We start from the raw sequence: 19278 nt of genomic DNA, 5'->3' as shown, positions 1-19278 counted from the left end.
TTTTTTATTAAAAATCTCCATTGAAATGCTTGGGAAAGCCTAGTCTTAAATTACAAATCAGAATTGTATGTAATGACAGTTTTAATCCACTCTTTCATTTGGCTGAGACATTAACTGATCTCATTCTTCTGCACAATTCACTACAATTTCCCATACTGGAAGCATTCTTTAATACCTGCTTCACAACCAGTATTTTACATTTGAAACTTGATCACATGCATAGGATTGTGATAAAGGACTGTTTGGCTGGTGCTGGTTTTGCGTAGTACTTACAGGAAGATACAAAATCTTGCATAGATTTATATTCCCAGGCTCCAGACTGGTGGAGACTTTATGCTTTGCTGATATAATGCTCTCATTGTTTAGAAGGGGTACTAGATCACTGGAGAGAAGCCAGCAGTAATAGGAAAGAGAAGGAAAAACATTAAAATAAATCTCATTCTATGCAGTGGCCACTAGAAAAACTTATTGGTTACATCCTTTAATTAGTAAGTAATCGTACCTTGGAATCCCTGAACACAACAATTTATCATTGTCATTATCATAACCTAAAGAAGAGTGGGATATGAAAAGGCAAAGGGGTTGTGGTATATTTCTCTTTCTTAGTCCTGTATTAGTTTGGCCTCCTGCTCCTAAAACAGTTGGGAGTGACTTCCTCGACTTCCACATTAAGAGATCCTTCCTGATAGCTGTGTATTTGTTGTTCCCAGAGGTACCCAGAAGTACATTTTAACCTTTATCTCTTGGACAACAGCAACCCTTCCCCCTCTTTTCCCCAAATAAAGTAGTGAGAAGAGCTCTGGAGCTGGAGTGTATCTAATGCAAAAATCATCACCTGAGCACAGGCCTATTTCATCTTGTTTGAATTCTGTGTGGTTTCAAAGCATAACAGGGCCTCAGTGTAAGCTGATGATAAAGAAATCAATTAGAATGTAATATACTGTGCTCTCCTTTTTCAGCAAGTAGGATCCCAGCGTTTCAGTGTCAACATGCCTCACAAGTTCAGCATTCACAATTACAAAGTGCCCACCTTCTGTGACCACTGTGGTTCATTGCTCTGGGGTCTTTTGAGACAAGGTTTACAATGCAAAGGTAAGGATTACCACTTCAGAGCTTTTCTTTGTATGACTTGTAGACTTGGAAAGACTTCAAGTTCTTCTTTTGCAGCATGTACAGAAATTAATAAAAAGTAAACAGCAGACCGCGGTAAGGATTGCTGTCATGGTTAGAAAATAGCCCTTTACCCTGTCTGCAACACCAGCCAGTAAGACATGCAGAGGACAGACGTGCAGAAGCACATTTTGCACTCACTGCTGCACCGGTTTGTTGCCACATAGGAAATTAGAAGTTGACAGAAAATTGGGAGCATGAGAATTACATCGCTTCAGCTTATATGCCTTCTGTGTTTTCACGTTTTTGGTCTTGGTTGTTGAACTTTCTAAGCATCATTACTCAAGCTACTTTTCCCTTTACTACCATCTTCAAAAGTTACTATTATGTATTGGCTGGGCGAGGCAGAATCTGTCCTGTATGCCTATATCCAGTAGATGAGATGTTCTCATGTTTAGCTAAATCGTCCTTTGTGACAGTCTGCCCCTCTATTCCAGAAAAGGAAGGATTCATCATGTTCTTCAGCTTAAGGGCTAAGTACTCTGTACAGTACCTGTATATGAAGGTACTGCTGGAAGGTGCATTCATGCCGATCTGTCTAACAGAAATGGCTGGTTCCGTCTCTCCTCGTTCCAAGCACAGCTATATATTCTGGATGGGGGAGAAAACAGTACAAACACTTGCAAAGCATAGCAATACTTTAGAAATAGTGAATAAAATACTTCAATTAGTGAGTTGATGGGAATGATGTCATGAAGATTTTCAGATTCTTAGGAAGTAGTACCTAGTGGGATTCTAAGCATTTTCATTTTGTTACGCCTATATGAATGAGTAAGTCCATTTTCATAAATACAAAAGTTATGTTATGTGCACATCTCAAGTACAGAAACGTGGAGTCACGTGTATATATAAACACGTGATCTATGAAATATATCCTTTGCAGTATTTAGTATGAGACATTAGTATAGGTGAAGGTAAAACCTAGTGTTTCATGTCACAAAATGCTGAGCAGCAAGGGAAAGAAGAAATTTCTTTCATGGCAAAGTCATACACAGTGAGAGCATTCTGAAGTTCAAGCCTTCCCCTGTGGTTTGAGCTAGTGGGCAGACTAGACTATTTAGTAGACTAAATACTGTTACTTTACTACTAATGAAGATTTTGTTGAAATGCTCTTAATTATGGTAGAGATGTGTTCAGACAAGATTTTTCATTTAAACCTGATTTTTTCCCCTCTTTGATTTGTAATCAGAGATATAGTATCTCTCCACTTAATCTGTGAATATAGTAGTTCGTTTTCATATTCTGTCTCAAGTACCATAGTGGTTCATTTGCTCTTAACTGTAGAAAATAATGTTATTTCTCATATGTATGCATTTAACCATGTAGCAGATGCATAGAAACAATAGTTCAGGGAGCCTACGTTGCTTTCTCCATGTTCATAAAAATACGGTATGATCTGCATAAAATCTAGAACTCAGCTGAGCTGGAAACATAATTTTCTCTGTTCTTTGTTTTCTCTCTTAAGTGCCAAACAATGCTCGCTTCTTCAGAGACGTACTTGCATGCCCAGTGTGGTTATTAACACCACGAAAAATGTATTCCAGAGGTTTATTCCTCTAAAGGTTTTCTCTGCTTATTCCTGTGTTTCTTTTTATGAAATATGTTAATGAAGTTGGACTGTAGCAAATTTTCCTGGTTACTTTATTTCAAGCAATTCCATTCTTCAGTGTCCACTGTTAAGGATCCTAGGTCAAACATTTTACTTACCACTGAGCTTTTGTCACTGAATGTACATACATGCCATGCACTGAAAGTGCCATGTGTAGCAATTTCTTTTTGCTCTTCTTGTGAGCTGAAACATATTTGAAAAGGAAAGGCACCTGCTTTCTGAAGCATATGATTAGTCCCGCAGATACAGTACCTGTGCATAGTCTCAGAGGCAAACGTGGTTTGTTTCTTTAGGGCTTATACTGTGAAAGCATCGTTGATGAGCAGTATAATGAAATGTAGCTTTATAAATACGTACTTTTTTTTTTTTCCTTTAAAAAATAATGGAGGAATTGAGCAATTGAATGTTAGTCTAGTATTTAATTACACTTACAGTTTCACTTTCTTTATGTCTCGCTCCACAAGAGGGCACTGAAGTCTAAGCTAAAACATGTCATCTGCTCCTAACAAACCCACACTACTATATTTTTACTGGAGCTATGTTCTCCACCCTGTCCCATAACCTGGAAGAAATGCAACCTTTTTCCTTCTTACTAGTACACAATAGAGTAAGAAGCAATAATACATGAGGAACTAATGCTGTGCTTTCCATATGAGAGCAGAAGTGGACTGCTAAAATGCAAGCTTTGAAGGACTTTTCTTCTAATTCAATTTCTTTGTAATATATATAGGATCATTGCCTATTTTCATTGTTCTGTGTCTGTTCTGGGTACCGTGTAAAAACATTGTTCTGCATTACCATAGCAGAAGAATGATAACCAGGCTAATAATTTTATATTAGCATTGAAGTGTCACTGCAAATCCAGCTAAGTATTTTTCTACTGACATTACTTCTATTTGAAAAAGTTACTCATAGGTCCAATAAGGTCTGATTTAGTAAGGCAAATGCATGCCAAGGTAGTATTTAATTTACTCTGTTACTTTATCTTTCAGTTTGCAAGATGAATGTACATCGACGCTGTGAAACAAATGTGGCACCAAACTGTGGAGTGGATGCTAGAGGCATAGCTAAAGTTCTTGCAGATCTTGGAGTCACTCCAGATAAGATCACTAATAGTGGGCAGAGGAGGAAAAAGGTAATTTTACTATGTAGTATCACATTAAAAAATGAGATAAGTATGGCTGTATTGTAACTTCACTAGTTGGGGTTCAGTCCCACTTTTTTTTTTTTTTTTACATCAGTACAGAATTTTTTTAAGTCAGTACAGAGCTAAGACTTTGGCTTTTATTTATAAGTGCAAACGATCTATTCTGAATTTTGATCTGAAATTTATTTTAACCTGGTACAATTTTGCAAACCTGGAGTCTGTATAGATTCTGGAAGGATTTCCCCTTCTTAATTTTGAGGAAGCAGATTTGACAGACAGACAGTGTCTGACACAAGAGTTCATGAAAACATAAATGGCTCAGAATTGGCATCTGATAATTGATTGATTGAGACACAGCACTGTTCCGTAACATTATAAATGCTGATAAATGAGCAATGTGCTGATTCTTATGAAGAGGAGCTATTTGCCAGGTGATGGCTCCAGACTTACCAACGCTTATTACAGGAAGAATTAGGCTGTTCTAGAAATAAAAAGCATAGGTCACCCCAAGTATATCCAAAGTTGATGGAGTTATTCTGGATTGATAATACGTATCCTGGATCAGAATTTGGACACACTTTCTATCGCTATTTTTGTGGCTGGAATAACAGACCTGGTGCTCTCACTTATAGAAATAGGCAAATTTTCCCATCATTTCTTAGAACATTGACACTTGGGTCTGTTCATTTTCCTGATTATTACACACTTGGATCCCATGTACACTGTTTTAAAATGTTACAGAAACATGGAAAAAATCTATGACTTCTGGGAAAAGATGTTGCTGTGTTGTTACTGCAACAACAGTTACTGTAACTGTTGTTACTTTAGTTTGCAGTGCTTGCTGATACTTGTAGTTAAATGTATTTATTGGATAGATTTCTACACAGACTTGTGATGGCTATGCAAAACTTTCCCACTCTCTGAGTATGCTTATTACATTTATTTAAATTTAGGAACCTATTTTTCTTTAAATTGCTGGTTCTGTCTCTGTTTATGTTGTGGTCTCCATTTGATGTGATGCCATCTACTGTATGGTTGAGGTCCTGCCAGTGAGAATCAGTAGAACATTTTTCCTTTCCTTTGTACTTCTATGAGTGAACTACTGTTAAATTAAATTTCCTCTTGGCACCGGGGGATCTCATAGCTAAGTACCCCTTTTGGAATTGTTCTTAGCTAATTGCAGGTGCAGAGACTCAACAACCAGTTCCTGGAAGTGCATCATCAGAAGAAGATAGGTCAAAGTCAGCACCAACTTCTCCATGTGATCAAGGTCAGACATCTCTTTTTATTTCCTAATTGATATATGTTGCCACATATTTGCCTTCTGTATGAGGAGTAAAAAAGCTATGAGCTCCAGCTCATAGTAGAACCAAATTAATCAAGTAGTTAACACCAGAAAACGAAGCATTTCAAATTACGAACTGCAAAAACTTTTTTCAAAGGCCACCTTCTTATTTAAATATGTAAAATTAAGTGACTTTTAAAGGGAAAATTTTAGAACACTCATCTCGAAATACTAAGTTTACTAGTTGAGTCCTTGCCTAACCAAATACTTTTATGTAAGGTTAAGTATTCTAAGAGTGAGAACATTTTAAATAGTACACAGAACTTGAGAGAGCCTTTAGTTACCTGAAAAACCACTCTGTTAGTAAGTTTTTTAGATAAAATTGCCTCCTTGCAATTCCACAATGAACATTTGTGATAATAAAAACTTACATCCAGTTAGGTGTGCTGTGTGGTCTCTAGAGGCTTGTAAAACCATGTTTCCTTTCGGTGATATTTTTATTTAGGTTTTTTTGGTGCATAGATTTGGAGACAAATATTTCAGTCTTCACTGATATAATTTCATTGAGCTAAACAGCCTGATTGACAGAATGTCAATGTCAGCAGCACTTCTTGAATCTGATCTGATTGTTGTTCTTAAAAATCAAAAGTATTTGAGGTATCTTATGTACCATCACGTGTGTAAACTGATGATGAAAAATCTTTACACCAGAGCACAGGAAGACACGTTTTTGTCAAATTATTTGAAAATTATTTACAGTTGAGAAATTTCTCAGCCTTATTTTTAGGGAAGACACTTCCAAAGCTCCATGGTAGTAGGTACTGTAAAACTCTTGAGTTGAGAACTTTTTAAAATTTGTCAACCTTTTTGTTTCACAGACAGTATTTTGGTTAATGATTCTTAAAGTATCTGATGTTTTACTTAGAATAAGAACAAAGAATTTGTCTAAATTTTCTCTTAAATTTCACTTTCATAGCTGTCAGGTAAAGTTGCTTCCAAGCCCAGCAGGCAGAAGTATTATGCAAGAGCTTGAGGCAGACCCCAGTACCGTTAGTCACCAGGACTCCCTGTATTTAATACTGAGAAACTTTCAAAACCATTTAGCAGATCTACACAGTTGCTGCTTGAAGCAGCCTAGCAAGTAGCCAAATACCTTATTGGTAGGCATCTGATAATAGCTGGAGCCGAGTAGGATGCTCCATCCATGTTGACTTCAATGAGTGGGACACCCAACTATACTTTGAACTTTTGAAGTCACAACTCTAAAATACTTAAGCAGGAAGATGACTAAGTGCTGCAGGAAGATAGGGATATTCAGAACAAAGCACTTTTCGGTGGTAGAGGAACACCCAAAATCACTAAACCAACTATTTGGCTACTATTCTGACTTACCTTTCAAGTTTTGGATATGTCATTCTCTTAGGTTCATTTTAAAAGGCTTGTTAGAGGAGGGTTTGGGTTGATTACTGTAAGGTGGAGAAGCAGTTTGCTAAATATCTATTCTTAACCACAGAATGCTCTACACTGTATTCAAGGATGATGAAATGTCCCTTTCCAAACTGATACAGACTAACACGGGCTATTTTTCTGATGCTTGGCTAAACACTTTTTTCTCACATTTCCACAGAAATCAAAGAGCTGGAAAACAACATTAGGAAAGCATTATCATTTGACAATCGGGGAGAAGAACACCGAGCAACCGCTACAACATCAACAGACAACCAGCTTAACAAAACTGGGGAGAATGGTGAAAATGGGGAGCTCAAACAAGCTGAGACCAAGCGAATAGGCCTTGAAGAATTCAACTTCATCAAAGTATTAGGGAAAGGCAGCTTTGGCAAGGTGGGTAGCTTGCTTCTCTCCCCCCAGCTTCACTGTGCAGGCTTTTTTTGACTGTATTGCTTTGAAAGTATTCATAATGACATTCAGAAAGTGCATCCACCCTAGGGTTTCCTTTTACCCATTGGGTAAAAGCAGCTTTTGTCCCACAGATCAGGAATATCAACCTCCTGATCAGCTGGCATTTTCTTTGCCTTAGCTCACTTCATTAACTAGGGTCAAGCCTTTTGAAACAAAATGTTAATGTTTCACTGTTTTAGGATATTGGTAATGAAGACGTACAGTTACATACATATTGTTCAACAATTAGTTGTGGTCAAGCAGGAGAAAATATCCCGGGAATAATGCTGTGGAGTCCTGAGTACATTCTGGTTTTAGATAATACCCAGTTCAAGTTTACATACTTCACAGAACAGTTTGTGTGCTTGTTTTGCCTCAGTGGGTGTGTTCAGTGCTGAAGGAAGCATTTCCACTCAGATACTATGAGTGCAAGAGGCTTGGACAGCTGACTGAAATACTGTGTATGTGGCAAAGATGTAACTCGCCAGGTATCTTCCCACAGTAGGGAATTGATGAGGGTGGAAGGGGCATCGCTTTGTTTACAGGGCTTACAGTGCTGTGCAGTCAAAGAGCAGGACTGAAATGTGAGTGTTTCACAAGTACACTCTTCCTTCCTTGGTATACGGGAACTGCAGATGCAGGGGAACAGGGCTGAAGCACTTCTTTTGTCTCTCTGTTTTCTAATCCTTTCTCTGAAGATTACCTTGGCTCCAAGCCAGAACTGACCTTAAACAGAGTATAGGACTTGAACCTTAAACAATAGTAGTAGTTAAAATCAACAACATTAAACCAGTTCAAATGGTACATGGGATTGTATACTAAGTTCATCACACGCTAATCTCACTACCAAAAGGGGGAGATAAAAGTGGGATAAATTTCTGTTCTGTATCAACTTCCTTCCTTAGTGTTTGACATCTCATTCATTAGTAGGTACTCATTAGGATATTTGAATGAGAGGATAAAAACTTTTTATCTTTTGCATTCTTAACTAACAAACAAAGTAGATACCATCTGTTTCAAATTTAAAGAATACTAGAGGTATATATTTTTTAAATTACATTGGTTTTAATTTTATAAACATGCAGCTTAATTCAGGCATGTATGTAACTGTCTTTTTCTGTGCAAACTCACATGCAACCACGCATTGATGGCATTTGTTGTTTGTGTGTAAACAGAGTTTTTGTTTGGTTCAGGTAATGTTAGCTGAGCTGAAAGGAAAAGATGAAGTATATGCAGTGAAAGTCTTGAAGAAAGATGTCATACTTCAAGATGATGATGTAGACTGTACAATGACAGAAAAAAGAATTCTGGCATTAGCACGGAAACATCCATACCTAACACAACTTTACTGCTGCTTCCAGACAAAGGTAAGCTACGTGAACCTTTTACCAGTTTCTGCCCAAGGAACAATATTCACCATTTCCAGGATAAAACAGTCATGTGAAAAGTACAGCAATATTTTGAAAATATTTGTGAGACATTTTTGGCATTTCAGCAGGACTGAACAGGAGCACTGGCTACTGTTAAATAGTATAAATGCTATTACCTAGTAAGTACCAGGAGATGGCAGTAAATGAGTTAAAAAAATAAAAAAACCCAACACATACATAAACCACAAAAAAAACCCTACTAAGGTGCCATTTTCTGGGCTTCTTTGGTACATTAATAGGTGTATCATTTGTTGAATTAAGTACAAATATTTTTAACATGCAGTATTCATTGCAAAAATTCTAAAATTATCTTGTCAGAAATAAGATTCTGGTAGAACACTCACCTTTTCAGTTTTCTTGTGTTGCATAATATACAACATATTCAAAAAATAAAGGAAATAGGTATACTGCTTATCAAATAAGTTCCTACAGTGCTAATGCCACCCATGTACTTGAGGACCTGGGAGAAGGAAAGGCTGAGAAAGCTGATAATGAGAGCCTGTTCCCATGGCATGTTACTTGTTTGTAATTTATTGTATAGAATACTCTTCATAGCATGTTTTGGATTTGATGCTTAAATGTAAGTGAATATTTGGGTGGTGTAGCTGACTCTGTAGGATTTCTGAATCCTGTCAAAGTGCTTGAAACCTGTTGTGTTCACAGAATATTTCTGGGTTTTATTTTGTAGTCTCTTTATTTCTCTTGACATTTAGCCGAGTGGACTGTTTCTTACCTGATTGTCCAAAAAGCTTTATGGACAAAAAAAAAACCCAAAACACAAGGTGAATCTGCCTTGCAGGTAGAATACCAAACATATAATTGTATTTACAGTAGCATCCTTTATTTTTGAAGTGCCTGATAAAATGTTTTCAAAGCACTAAGGTTTGAATTTTTGACTGTTGAACTAAGTATTCCATTCATTTCAACAGGATGAGGTTTTGACCTGTAGGAAATAAGTTTAGACGTTAATATATATGTATGAAAGCAATGTATATAGATTGAAAAGCTATCAGCCTTTTTCAAACTTCTGTGTTTTGTGGTGGTTTCTTTCAGTAAGACACTACGTTTGAGTATGTGAGTCAATTTAAGGGAAAGGTTTCAAGATTAAATGAATAAATTAGCATTTTGAGTAAAACTAAGAGTTACTAATGGTGTGTATGAGTGTATGTAAGTGTAAATATCTACATATTCATGTATTATAACCAAAACTATATATGGCCGAAATGAGCTATTGCAATAATTATGTGTGTAGAATTAGAGAAAAGCTCTGACTAAAACGTCTTCCAGCAAAGTTGTCAAGAAAGATAGATAGGGTAGCGGGAAAACTATAGGAAAATGGCTAGTAGGATAAGATTATAGTGTGTTGAAATATGCAAATAATGAATGTTTAATATGTTTATACATTTCTTAAAATAGTGAAAATGCATTAATATTTTATATGCTTTGAAGACGACCAGGAAGCTGTGTATAGAATTTATGTCTACAGGATGTTTCATGTGTTCAGACTTTCATTTCATTTGAATGTGTGTGTGAACATAGTGTTTTAAGGTTTTAATGTATTATTTTAAAGTCTATAACTAGAATTGAGCATATTATTTCAGATGAAGAAAGTGATAAAAAAGATTGTACTGGAGTGAGGGACGAACTCTGTGAACAGAAGGGAGACATTTAGGATTAAGGCAGACCGCACTCCCTGAGGTGTAAAATGTATATGCAGCCTGATGCGAATCATGTGGCAGAACATCAGTACAGATCAGTTTTACATTAAGTGAATTATGACAGAAGGTTCTCCTGCTATTCCTCTAGTTTCCTGAAGATTTCTTTCCTTTTATATTTCTCATCTGTTCTCTTTTGTGTCATGCTTTCTGCCTTCCTCCTTGCTCTCCAAAGCCATTCCTCAGAGTAATTCATCAGAATTCAGAAATTCTTCTTACCATCTTCTCTTTTCCCATATTTCTTGGCCAGAGAGAAACTATATTTTGTGGCTTTGCTTGAACACAGAGGATCTGATAGTTAAGTGATGTATAGTTACAAGTCATAGGCTAGTGACTTATGAAACAACCAAAATACACCTAGTGAAACCCAATCACATTAAAAGTCCACAGCTGAAAAATTGAAGAGATTTTTTGAGTGTGGCCTATGAACAATTTGCAAAGAATTCTTTGTAAAAAGAAAAAACAAACAAAAAAACAAAACAAAAAAACCCTCAGCTGCTAAAGCTACAAATTATTTATGAATGATAAATGAAAATGTACCAAATAAATTAGTCACTGAATGATTTGCTCAGGTTGAGAGGAAAAACACATAGAAAAACTTGCTCAAACAAACATGGACTGTGGTTAAAATAGCTTTACTGAGACAAAGGCTATTGTACGATAAAAATGTGTTTAACAGGAGTGTAGTTACTTACGCTGTGATTGTATGCTGTGCCATGGCTGCAGTGCTTTGCAGAACTGGTCCCTGAAGTGATCATGCTGGAATTAAATTTTACATTTCAAGTAGAGCGTATTTGTTGTATACACCCTGACTTAATAGGAAGATTGACTCAGTATGCATTGTCAAAGCATTCAGAGGTTGACTTTATGTAATGAGATTACGTGCTTTGTTCCTTTTCCACAAAAATGCAAACATATGAGTTTGACTGTATATATTGCAGTGTTTTCCTTCAGTAATAGGGTGAAGACACTGAAGAAAAGTTGCCTAATATGTTTTTTTACTGTAAGTATGCTTCTGTATTATGTTTTTTACATGGAGCAGACCATTTAGTAAATGATTCTGTTATTATCACAAGTAAGGGATCATATTTAAAATTATCTTGGATTTCAGAAAGCATGCCAAATAATGGCTAATAACAGCATACCTTATACACTAATGTGTTTTTAGCCCTACAGATCTGAATTTAGCAGTCCCATGTAGCTTCTTCATTTTAAAGGATTATTCTTGGACTGGTATTTGTCATATACCTAGTTAATCCAAAAGCTAACTTTGATCAAACCAGTTTGTTTTAAGCCCATCAAAAAATGACTCACACCCCCAAAAATCAACATTCTATATTGAAATTATATATATTCAAATATTGTACTTCAGGGATTTGTTTGCAGTTTTCTGCAGTGACCTGGAAGTTAAGAGAGCTGGGTTCTGTTCCAAAGCTTGGGGTAAAGTGTGCAAAACTGATATATGATGGTTTATTAGCAATAGTTTGAGGTATGAACTCAGCAGCCCAGTCCTACACATTAGAAGGAACAAAAAATTTACAGACAGGACCTCAGCTGATGCATGTTTTTACATGGAAGGAGCTCAGATATTTTAGTGTAGCATATCTTATGTCACAGTTGGATAGTATTTTTCAACACCCTATACTATGGCAGCATTTCCCTTCTCCTTTTGCCAGAATATATGGTCAGTGCATCTATCGGTGTATTCAGAGGTTTGAGTTCTGTTTTGCATGTGTCTGTCAGCTGTTATATAAATGAAGAATACTGCGTTCCGTATTTGGTACTCCTATAGCTAAAGTTGCCCAAGGCATAGCACACAGCGTACAGCATTTTTGTAATAACTGACCTTTGCTTATCATCCTCTTTGATTTATTTGGGACTTTGTTGTGTCCTTTGTTGAGAAATTGTCAGGTTTTTTTCAGGACTACTACCGTTTACATCCTTTTTTTTACTCTTCCTCATATCTTCTCTTTCTCCCCTTCTATGTACTGGTTCCTTACCTGACAGTAATGCTGATGCTGCCCAATTCCACTATCCAGTGTCCTCCTCACTCCAACCTTATACCATGCCTCAGTGATCAACTATGGAACAGTATCAGCATTAAGTTTTATTGATAATGCTTCAGTCAGGTGGCTGGCAAAGAGGATTTAAGTATTTTTCTGAATTTAAGTATTTAGTATTTAAGTATTTTCTCTGAAGACCTTCTTGTACTTATGATACTTTTTTCACAGTTGGAAGTTCAGAACTGTGAAAATGAAAGTATTTTTTAATGGCAAGTTGAGATTCTACAAAATAAATTTATAACTAGCTTCACTTTATTCTTCCTACACCCCTGTCAACCTTCTTCATAGTACTTAAAATTTTCTAGACCTCTGCCCTGTGAGATGCATATATGTGCATACCTTAAAATTTATAATGAATTATTATAAAAATACTTAAGAAGTAAAATGTTTTTAAAATTATTTAAGACAGTGAAAAGCTTTATTACAATAATTCATTATAAATTTAGAAGACTGGGGAGCTCCTGCTTTTAACATCTAGTGTTTGCTTTTTTATCCGATTCACAAAATTAGGTAAATTTGAATGCTGTCCTGCTCTTTGCAGAGTACTGTTTTCAACAAATTTGCTTTATACACAGACATAGTAGAGAGTACTATTAGTACAGAGTGATGTTCCTATTGAATGGTAGAGTTACGTAACTTGTAAAGGACCCTTAGCATTATAACTATTTCTCTTAGAGAAAACAATTAATTAGAAAAGGATAGAGTAAGTCAGAAAGTCATTTACTACAGGTAAATAGTTAAACTTATCCCACCCATAAAACCTTTTTTTTTTTTTTTTCCTTATAATTGTCCGCATGTTAAAAGCAGTGTATCTGTTCATAGCATAGCTCCTGTGCTAACTTGCAAGGCCATTCACATCTGTCCTGTGTTCTGGTGGCGTAAGGCAGGGTTTAGCCACATGACAGTGACAGAACTGAAGGGACATGTAGGAATGGGCTGTAGTGACACTATTACAACTATGTCAATGCCTTAACTTATGTTCTACCTAGTGGCTTACTACTGGTTTATCCTAGATTGTGAGTATTGTGGTTCAGATACTATTCCTCTCTCTGTGTTGGCACTGTGTATAGCACACATATAATGCTAGAAGGCTGGCATTTATAAAGCTAAGATTTAGGAGATTTTATTTCCGTTTCAAGCTGTCATGATGTTCCTTTGTGATTTCGGCAAATCTCTGAACCTCTTTCTGCATCAGACCCCTCTGTGAAAACCAAGAGTAGTCAGTCCTTCTTCTACTTATGACTTGTATTTAAATGTTTCCAAGGAGGGTTTCAAAGTCCAGCAGTACGACAGTATTGTGTACAAGTGTCAGTGGGGAAAATTAGAACGTTGCAAAAGGTGTAAAATGGAGTTACATTCTTAAAGTGACTTGTTTTATTTGTGTAAGAACATACTCAACAGCAAAAGGAAAAAGAATTGTATGCTTATGATGGTCATATTTTCTAAGTTAATTTAAGAAGAATCATTGTAGTATATGACCAAAACTGTCTTTGGTAATGTAAAAGCAAGTCTTATTTTTCTTATGTGTGTTTGTAAAAAAGTAAATGTCTTCTGCAATAATAGCTCAGAGGAGCGTCATTTATGATACACGGTGCAAATTAACCTAACTGACTGGCCACTGTTGCATTCATCTGGGACTAATCAGAGCCTATAATCCATTTTATCTGGTATTCTTGTACTTTCGTTGCTAAGCAGCTAAAGCCATTATGCAGATATTGCTATATGGGTGTAATCAGTTTAACACAAGTTTGCATTGCCTTTTATTACTGATTAGTGTCAAATTAGAACTTTTTAGAGCCCAATTCTGATCGTTATTGTCCCTGCTTCAGTGGATTTGTACGTGTGAGACAAAAGACTAAATTAGCCCCTGTATTTTTAGCTACTTTAGTGCTAAAATGTTTTAATACAATTTAAATATAAAATTATTGACAAAAGTTTCTTAATGGTACATGTTAAGTATGGTAAAAAATAGAATAAAATGGTAGGTAAGCATAGAGCATTGTTATTTCTACTGCTTTATTATGGTACTTTTTAATATACAATTATGCACAGCTATGTTCAAACTTAATCTTAATCTTTGTAAACTGTATTATTATATATACATATACACAGAATTTGTGCAATAGTAGCTATTTTTTAATTCCCACCAAGTTTGTACAGGCAGTTCATATCATAAGAAATTAAAGTGAACTGATACTGACTCATTCTTTGGAATATTTCCTGAAACACTAGAAGTTAGAGTGGTATATGATCATGCTTTGAATATCATACAGTCAAGAAATCATGTAAATAAATGAAATGTTGGCAGAATAGGGTTTTTCAGACATTTAAGTACTGCGTGTGTTAAATTTAGATTTCCTGTTGACTGCTACACAGTATGAATGTATTGACCGCCATCACTGTATTGTCTAAAAGTAGACACAGTGGTCAAGAATAGTTGGAACGGTGAAGCTGATGATTAAATACTGTAATCATTGTCTCACACACACACAAGCCCCTGTTTCCAGCATGATGACCCGGTTTTGGGAAACTTGCTATTATGCTGCTCAGTTATTGCTAGCTGCTCTTGAAGGATTATTAAAGCCTGGTTAGCTCACTGAAGATTCATTGTTCACGTTAGTCCTTTTAGTGTTAAACTTCAAGTCAGGCTATCAGTGCAGCCAGGCTCATCAAGGGCCTGTAGGAGAAATTACTCCTCCAGCATCAATCAGAAGCATCTAAATGCTTCTCTTTCAGACAGGAAAGACTTTTATTTTGTGATGTAGCACCCAAACTGAACGGGACTCTTTCACACCCTCTCAAAGCTAGGGCTTGTTTCTCGTTTGCATGTATACAAGTGAGTGCTGCAGCTGCAGCTCCTTGGATTGCTTTGCTGTAACCAACTGAGGCCTCAACAACCCCTGGAATAGTCCCGGGTCAGCATCTGTGGCCAGAATTCACTGCAACTGCCGTCATGAAATAGGTGAGGGCAAGCTGGAGTTTGTACTGATTTTATTTACCTTGGTCCTCGTGTCTGCATGTTAGGGTTTTAGCATTAACTATGCCAGTAGTTCACTGTGTTAGAAACATCTTAGTGTAGCCAAGCGTGAAGTTCAAGATTTTAATCCTGATGTGATCCTGTGCTGACAGGAGGTTTTTAGGACAACAGGTAGAGCTAAGGGCCTTTTAGGCACAGTTTTCATATCTCTTGGACAGTGTAGCTGGAACTATATATTGCACGCTTTTCCCCTTGGGAAAAATGTGTTTCTCCAGTTGAGGCATGTTTGAGGGGAGGAGTTTTCAGACTATCTACCAGATGCTTTGCCAGTAACTTTCCTGGCAAATCTGTCTGGCTTGAACACTGTGCTTTAGCAGAGATCAGAGACAGGAATATTGTCATCCAAACAGGGCAAAGGGGGTAGCAGATTTTGAACAGTAGACCCATTGCTTACTGGGTCCACAGAATCTCTGTATAAACTTTCCACCGTGGCTGTATTAACATCGTGCTGGTTGGTTCCTCATTTGCCATTCTTAATGTTACAGCTCCTGTGAGAAGGGCATACTGTTCCTCCTCCAGCAGGATAATTGAACAGTACTGCTTTAAATGAAATCCTGCACGTTAAGGCTGGATTGTGGCTTGTAGTTTAATTTAGTTTTGGGAGAGAGGAGTGGGAAGGATAAGGGTAATCCGCCTTGTGGCAGCAGCCGCTTGGAAGAAATGTGCCTGAATCATTTGTAGCAGGATCTGCCACCCTGCAGCCATGTGCTGTGACCCTTCTTTCTGTCCTTCCTCTGCACCTTGGTCTCAAGACCATCCTCAGACCTGCTGTAGGACAGAAGACACTTGAGTACGTGACCTATGTGAATCCAATGGTCCTTTTTCCTAGCATCCTTTATGCTTTTTCTTGTATTTTACAGCTACAAAGCTTTATTCACAATTTGCCTCTGATGGGTTTATAAAAATGAATTTGTAAAAATAAAATGTATATTTTAAATAAGTGGAAATGTAACGCTCACATGGATAGCTATAAGGATGCCTCATTTATGCTAGATAACAGTTTTAAAAGCTATTTAAAGGAAGCCTGTTCTGCCCAAGTGATTGTGGGAAAACATTTAATACTGTTTGTTAGGTGTTGCACTTTCTTAGAGTAAATAACCAATGCACCCGAAAGGAAGAGTCAGGGAAAAGGAAACTGCATGTAAAATTTGATTCTTCTGCAACTTCTTTTCTAAATGCAGGAAATTATTCTCTTTGGAATTCATTTGGGCACTTTAATACAACATTTTTTTTTGGGGGGGGGGGGCAATAGGTAACAACTGTAAGCTTAGTAAATGATAATTGTACATGAGAGAACTTCACTATGGGAAGGAAGTGGAATTTACAAAACATTTGGTTTTGCATCTGTAGTAAAATCTTCATTGTTTTTTTTAACACATGCGCAGAGTAATTTTAGTTTTGGCAAAACATGTCTTCTGTACCATACAACATGTGAGAGATGGGCGAAACTTGAGTAGGGTATAACTTAAATTACACTTTATCTCTTCTCAAAACCATGCCATCAGATTGTTTTTACAGTGTTGAGGTGTGTGTGAGAAGGTTTAAGGGAATCCAGTTTATGCCATTTTATCTCACTTGTAGGTGAGTACTTTTAGCAGAAATACACACACTTTTTTTGAGGGCAGCAGAGTTTACTCTTGCTTAATCACTGTGGGCTAAGAGTAGTGATGCCCAGCCTATAGTCTCATGCCTGTGTGTGGGGAAGCATGTAGAGAGCTTCTTTGTGTTCCCACGTAAGGTGAGCCCAAGGCCATTCGGTAAGCTGAGAAATATTCAGTGCATTGTTTTATCTCCTTTAAAAAGATGACGAGGCAGGTGATCTATAATGTCAACTTAGCAGTTAGGAAAAGTGACTCCTTGGAGGAGGGTAAGTGGTGTATCACTTGTGAGCCTGTGAGTCCGCAGTGTCTCTACACTAGGGCTGAAATGCTGTGTAAAGTGTGTATACAGCTTCCACTAATAGTGAGAAACAGTAAATGTAGATCCATAAAACGTACACAGGTAAACTGTATCTAATCATTAATGCTTTCTCTTCACTTCTAGTAAACTGACCAGTCATTAAAAAGTAATTGTTCAGAACTAAGGAAACCTGAATAATGAAGACTCCTTCCAAGTCCTGGCTGTGCTTGTTAATACAGTAGCTCATAGGACTGCAGAGAGTGTTTAGCAATTGGGAGATCATGACAGTGGATGTTAGATTTTGGACTTTTCTATTTCATCTTACAGCAAATGGCAATGAACTACTGTGAAACCCTTTCTTTTTCCATTCTGCACTTGCCATGTCTAAAAATGTGTGTAGTCACCTTAAATGAGACGGAAGAGAGGGAAAGGGCTGTGAGTTTTAGTTAATATTCCTTTTCATAGTAAGTAGCTTCTGATTATTACTGAAGCATTAATTGTTTATAATCTGGTCTCAAAATCTAGCATGTCTATTATATTATAAAACTAGTATAAACCAATGTTTTAATTTATTTCCCAGAAGGGAAATCCTTCACTTAATTTGCTCAGTCTTTCTCTTCCTACACAGTGCAGCATTAAGATTTCACTTTTCCTGCATTGGATGTACTAATCCATCTTTTCCTGCATCACAGTGTATTTAACAAGACTGTAAGTCTCTTTCCCATGCACAGGGACTCTGTGTGTGTAAGGTTAGCTTTGTTGTGATCAGATCGCTAAGTCTGCTAAGGATTAAAGAGGTTTTATCAGAATGGTATGACTTTTAAAAATAATAGTCATCCAATGACACTACATTAAATAATTTAGATAATAGCAGTAGTGATGCTGGAAAAAAATATGTCCTCTTTTAAAGGTATTACATTATAAGGGAACTTATAACAGAGTGCTCATGGAAGACACTCTGAAGGTTAACTTGCAGACTTAACTACTTCAGCTTGTATTGTTCCATACACAATTAGTAGTAAGTCTGCGTATTTCCATAGACTAATTTTTAAGTTACGACCTAGAGAAGCCACCCCATTTTATCCTTAATACATCTGAGAAGGACCCAGTTATAATTCTTCCTTTCAGAGTACGTATACCTTGCCAAGTACGAAGGAAGGAAAATTGTTCTTTAGGTACTTAACTTACCATTCAGCCAAGAGAAAGATGAAAAGGATCCATTTCATAAGTTTCTATAAATAAGTTTTTCCAAGAAGCTTTGCAGAATCACACAAGATGAGTAAATTCAAATACTCTAATTGGCAAATGGTTTCTTGAAAAGTCTGTGGTGATACTTATTTTCTCTTTTTTATCTTCAGAAACCCAATATTAAAATAATCACGCAAAATTCTGCTCCTTAAAACTGCTTCCTGAGTTGTAGAAAAAACTACCCTGAAGATGAAACACACTATTTTCTTCTGTGCTGCTTTACCCATTTCAGAGGGTTTGGATGGCAGAATTTTGGACAGTGTTTCCTGTTGTCTGACTAATTTATATTTGTGAATTGCCAGGGTTTTCAGCTGCGTGAAGCATACGCTTTGCCAAAAATTAATCATGTTCTGGAAACAGGGAAGTATGGAAAATAAAGTAGATACAATTAATGCTTTTAAAGGTCAGTGTTGCATTTATAGAACTACAGAAATCCAGACAGTGAAGAGCGGTGTATGAATAATGACTTTCAATAGGTACTGAAAAAGCCTGGCTCAGGTAACTCATGTTTATCATATAGCACAAAAAAGTCAGTGTGTGGTGCTTACACAGGTCAATGGATATTTATGAAGAACTTCATTTTCAGGAAGGGTTATGAAAACATCTTGAACAGAGAATGTTATATGTAGACTAAGGATTTTACATAGGTTTATCAGTTTTCATTCATTCTGTGTGCTCATGTAATTTTTCTCTTGAGATGTGAATTTTTAACCTCTTGCTAGATTCCTTTCATGCTGTTTTGGAAAGCTAATTTGTATAAAGGGACAAAGAAAAGG

At 36.6% G+C, this 19278-nt stretch overlaps 1 protein-coding gene across 3 annotated transcripts in view; it reads left to right on the top strand.

Moving 5' to 3' along the window:
* The window catches only part of PRKCE (protein kinase C epsilon), a 293940-nt gene that overhangs the window by 185806 nt on the left and 88856 nt on the right, over nt 1-19278 (top strand). For all 3 annotated transcript variants that reach the window (XM_040612167.1, XM_040612169.1, XM_040612168.1), the window contains 5 exons: nt 960-1092; nt 3772-3914; nt 5100-5196; nt 6839-7053; nt 8304-8477. In XM_040612167.1, the coding sequence (XP_040468101.1) occupies nt 960-1092; nt 3772-3914; nt 5100-5196; nt 6839-7053; nt 8304-8477 (762 nt within the window). The remainder of the gene's footprint in view (nt 1-959; nt 1093-3771; nt 3915-5099; nt 5197-6838; nt 7054-8303; nt 8478-19278) is intronic.

The sequence above is a fragment of the Falco naumanni genome, chromosome 12 (assembly GCF_017639655.2).
Source record: "Falco naumanni isolate bFalNau1 chromosome 12, bFalNau1.pat, whole genome shotgun sequence".
NCBI classification, from domain to species: domain Eukaryota; kingdom Metazoa; phylum Chordata; class Aves; order Falconiformes; family Falconidae; genus Falco; species Falco naumanni.
Note: the sequence above shows the minus strand (reverse complement) of the source record. Positions and strands in the feature narration are given on the sequence as shown.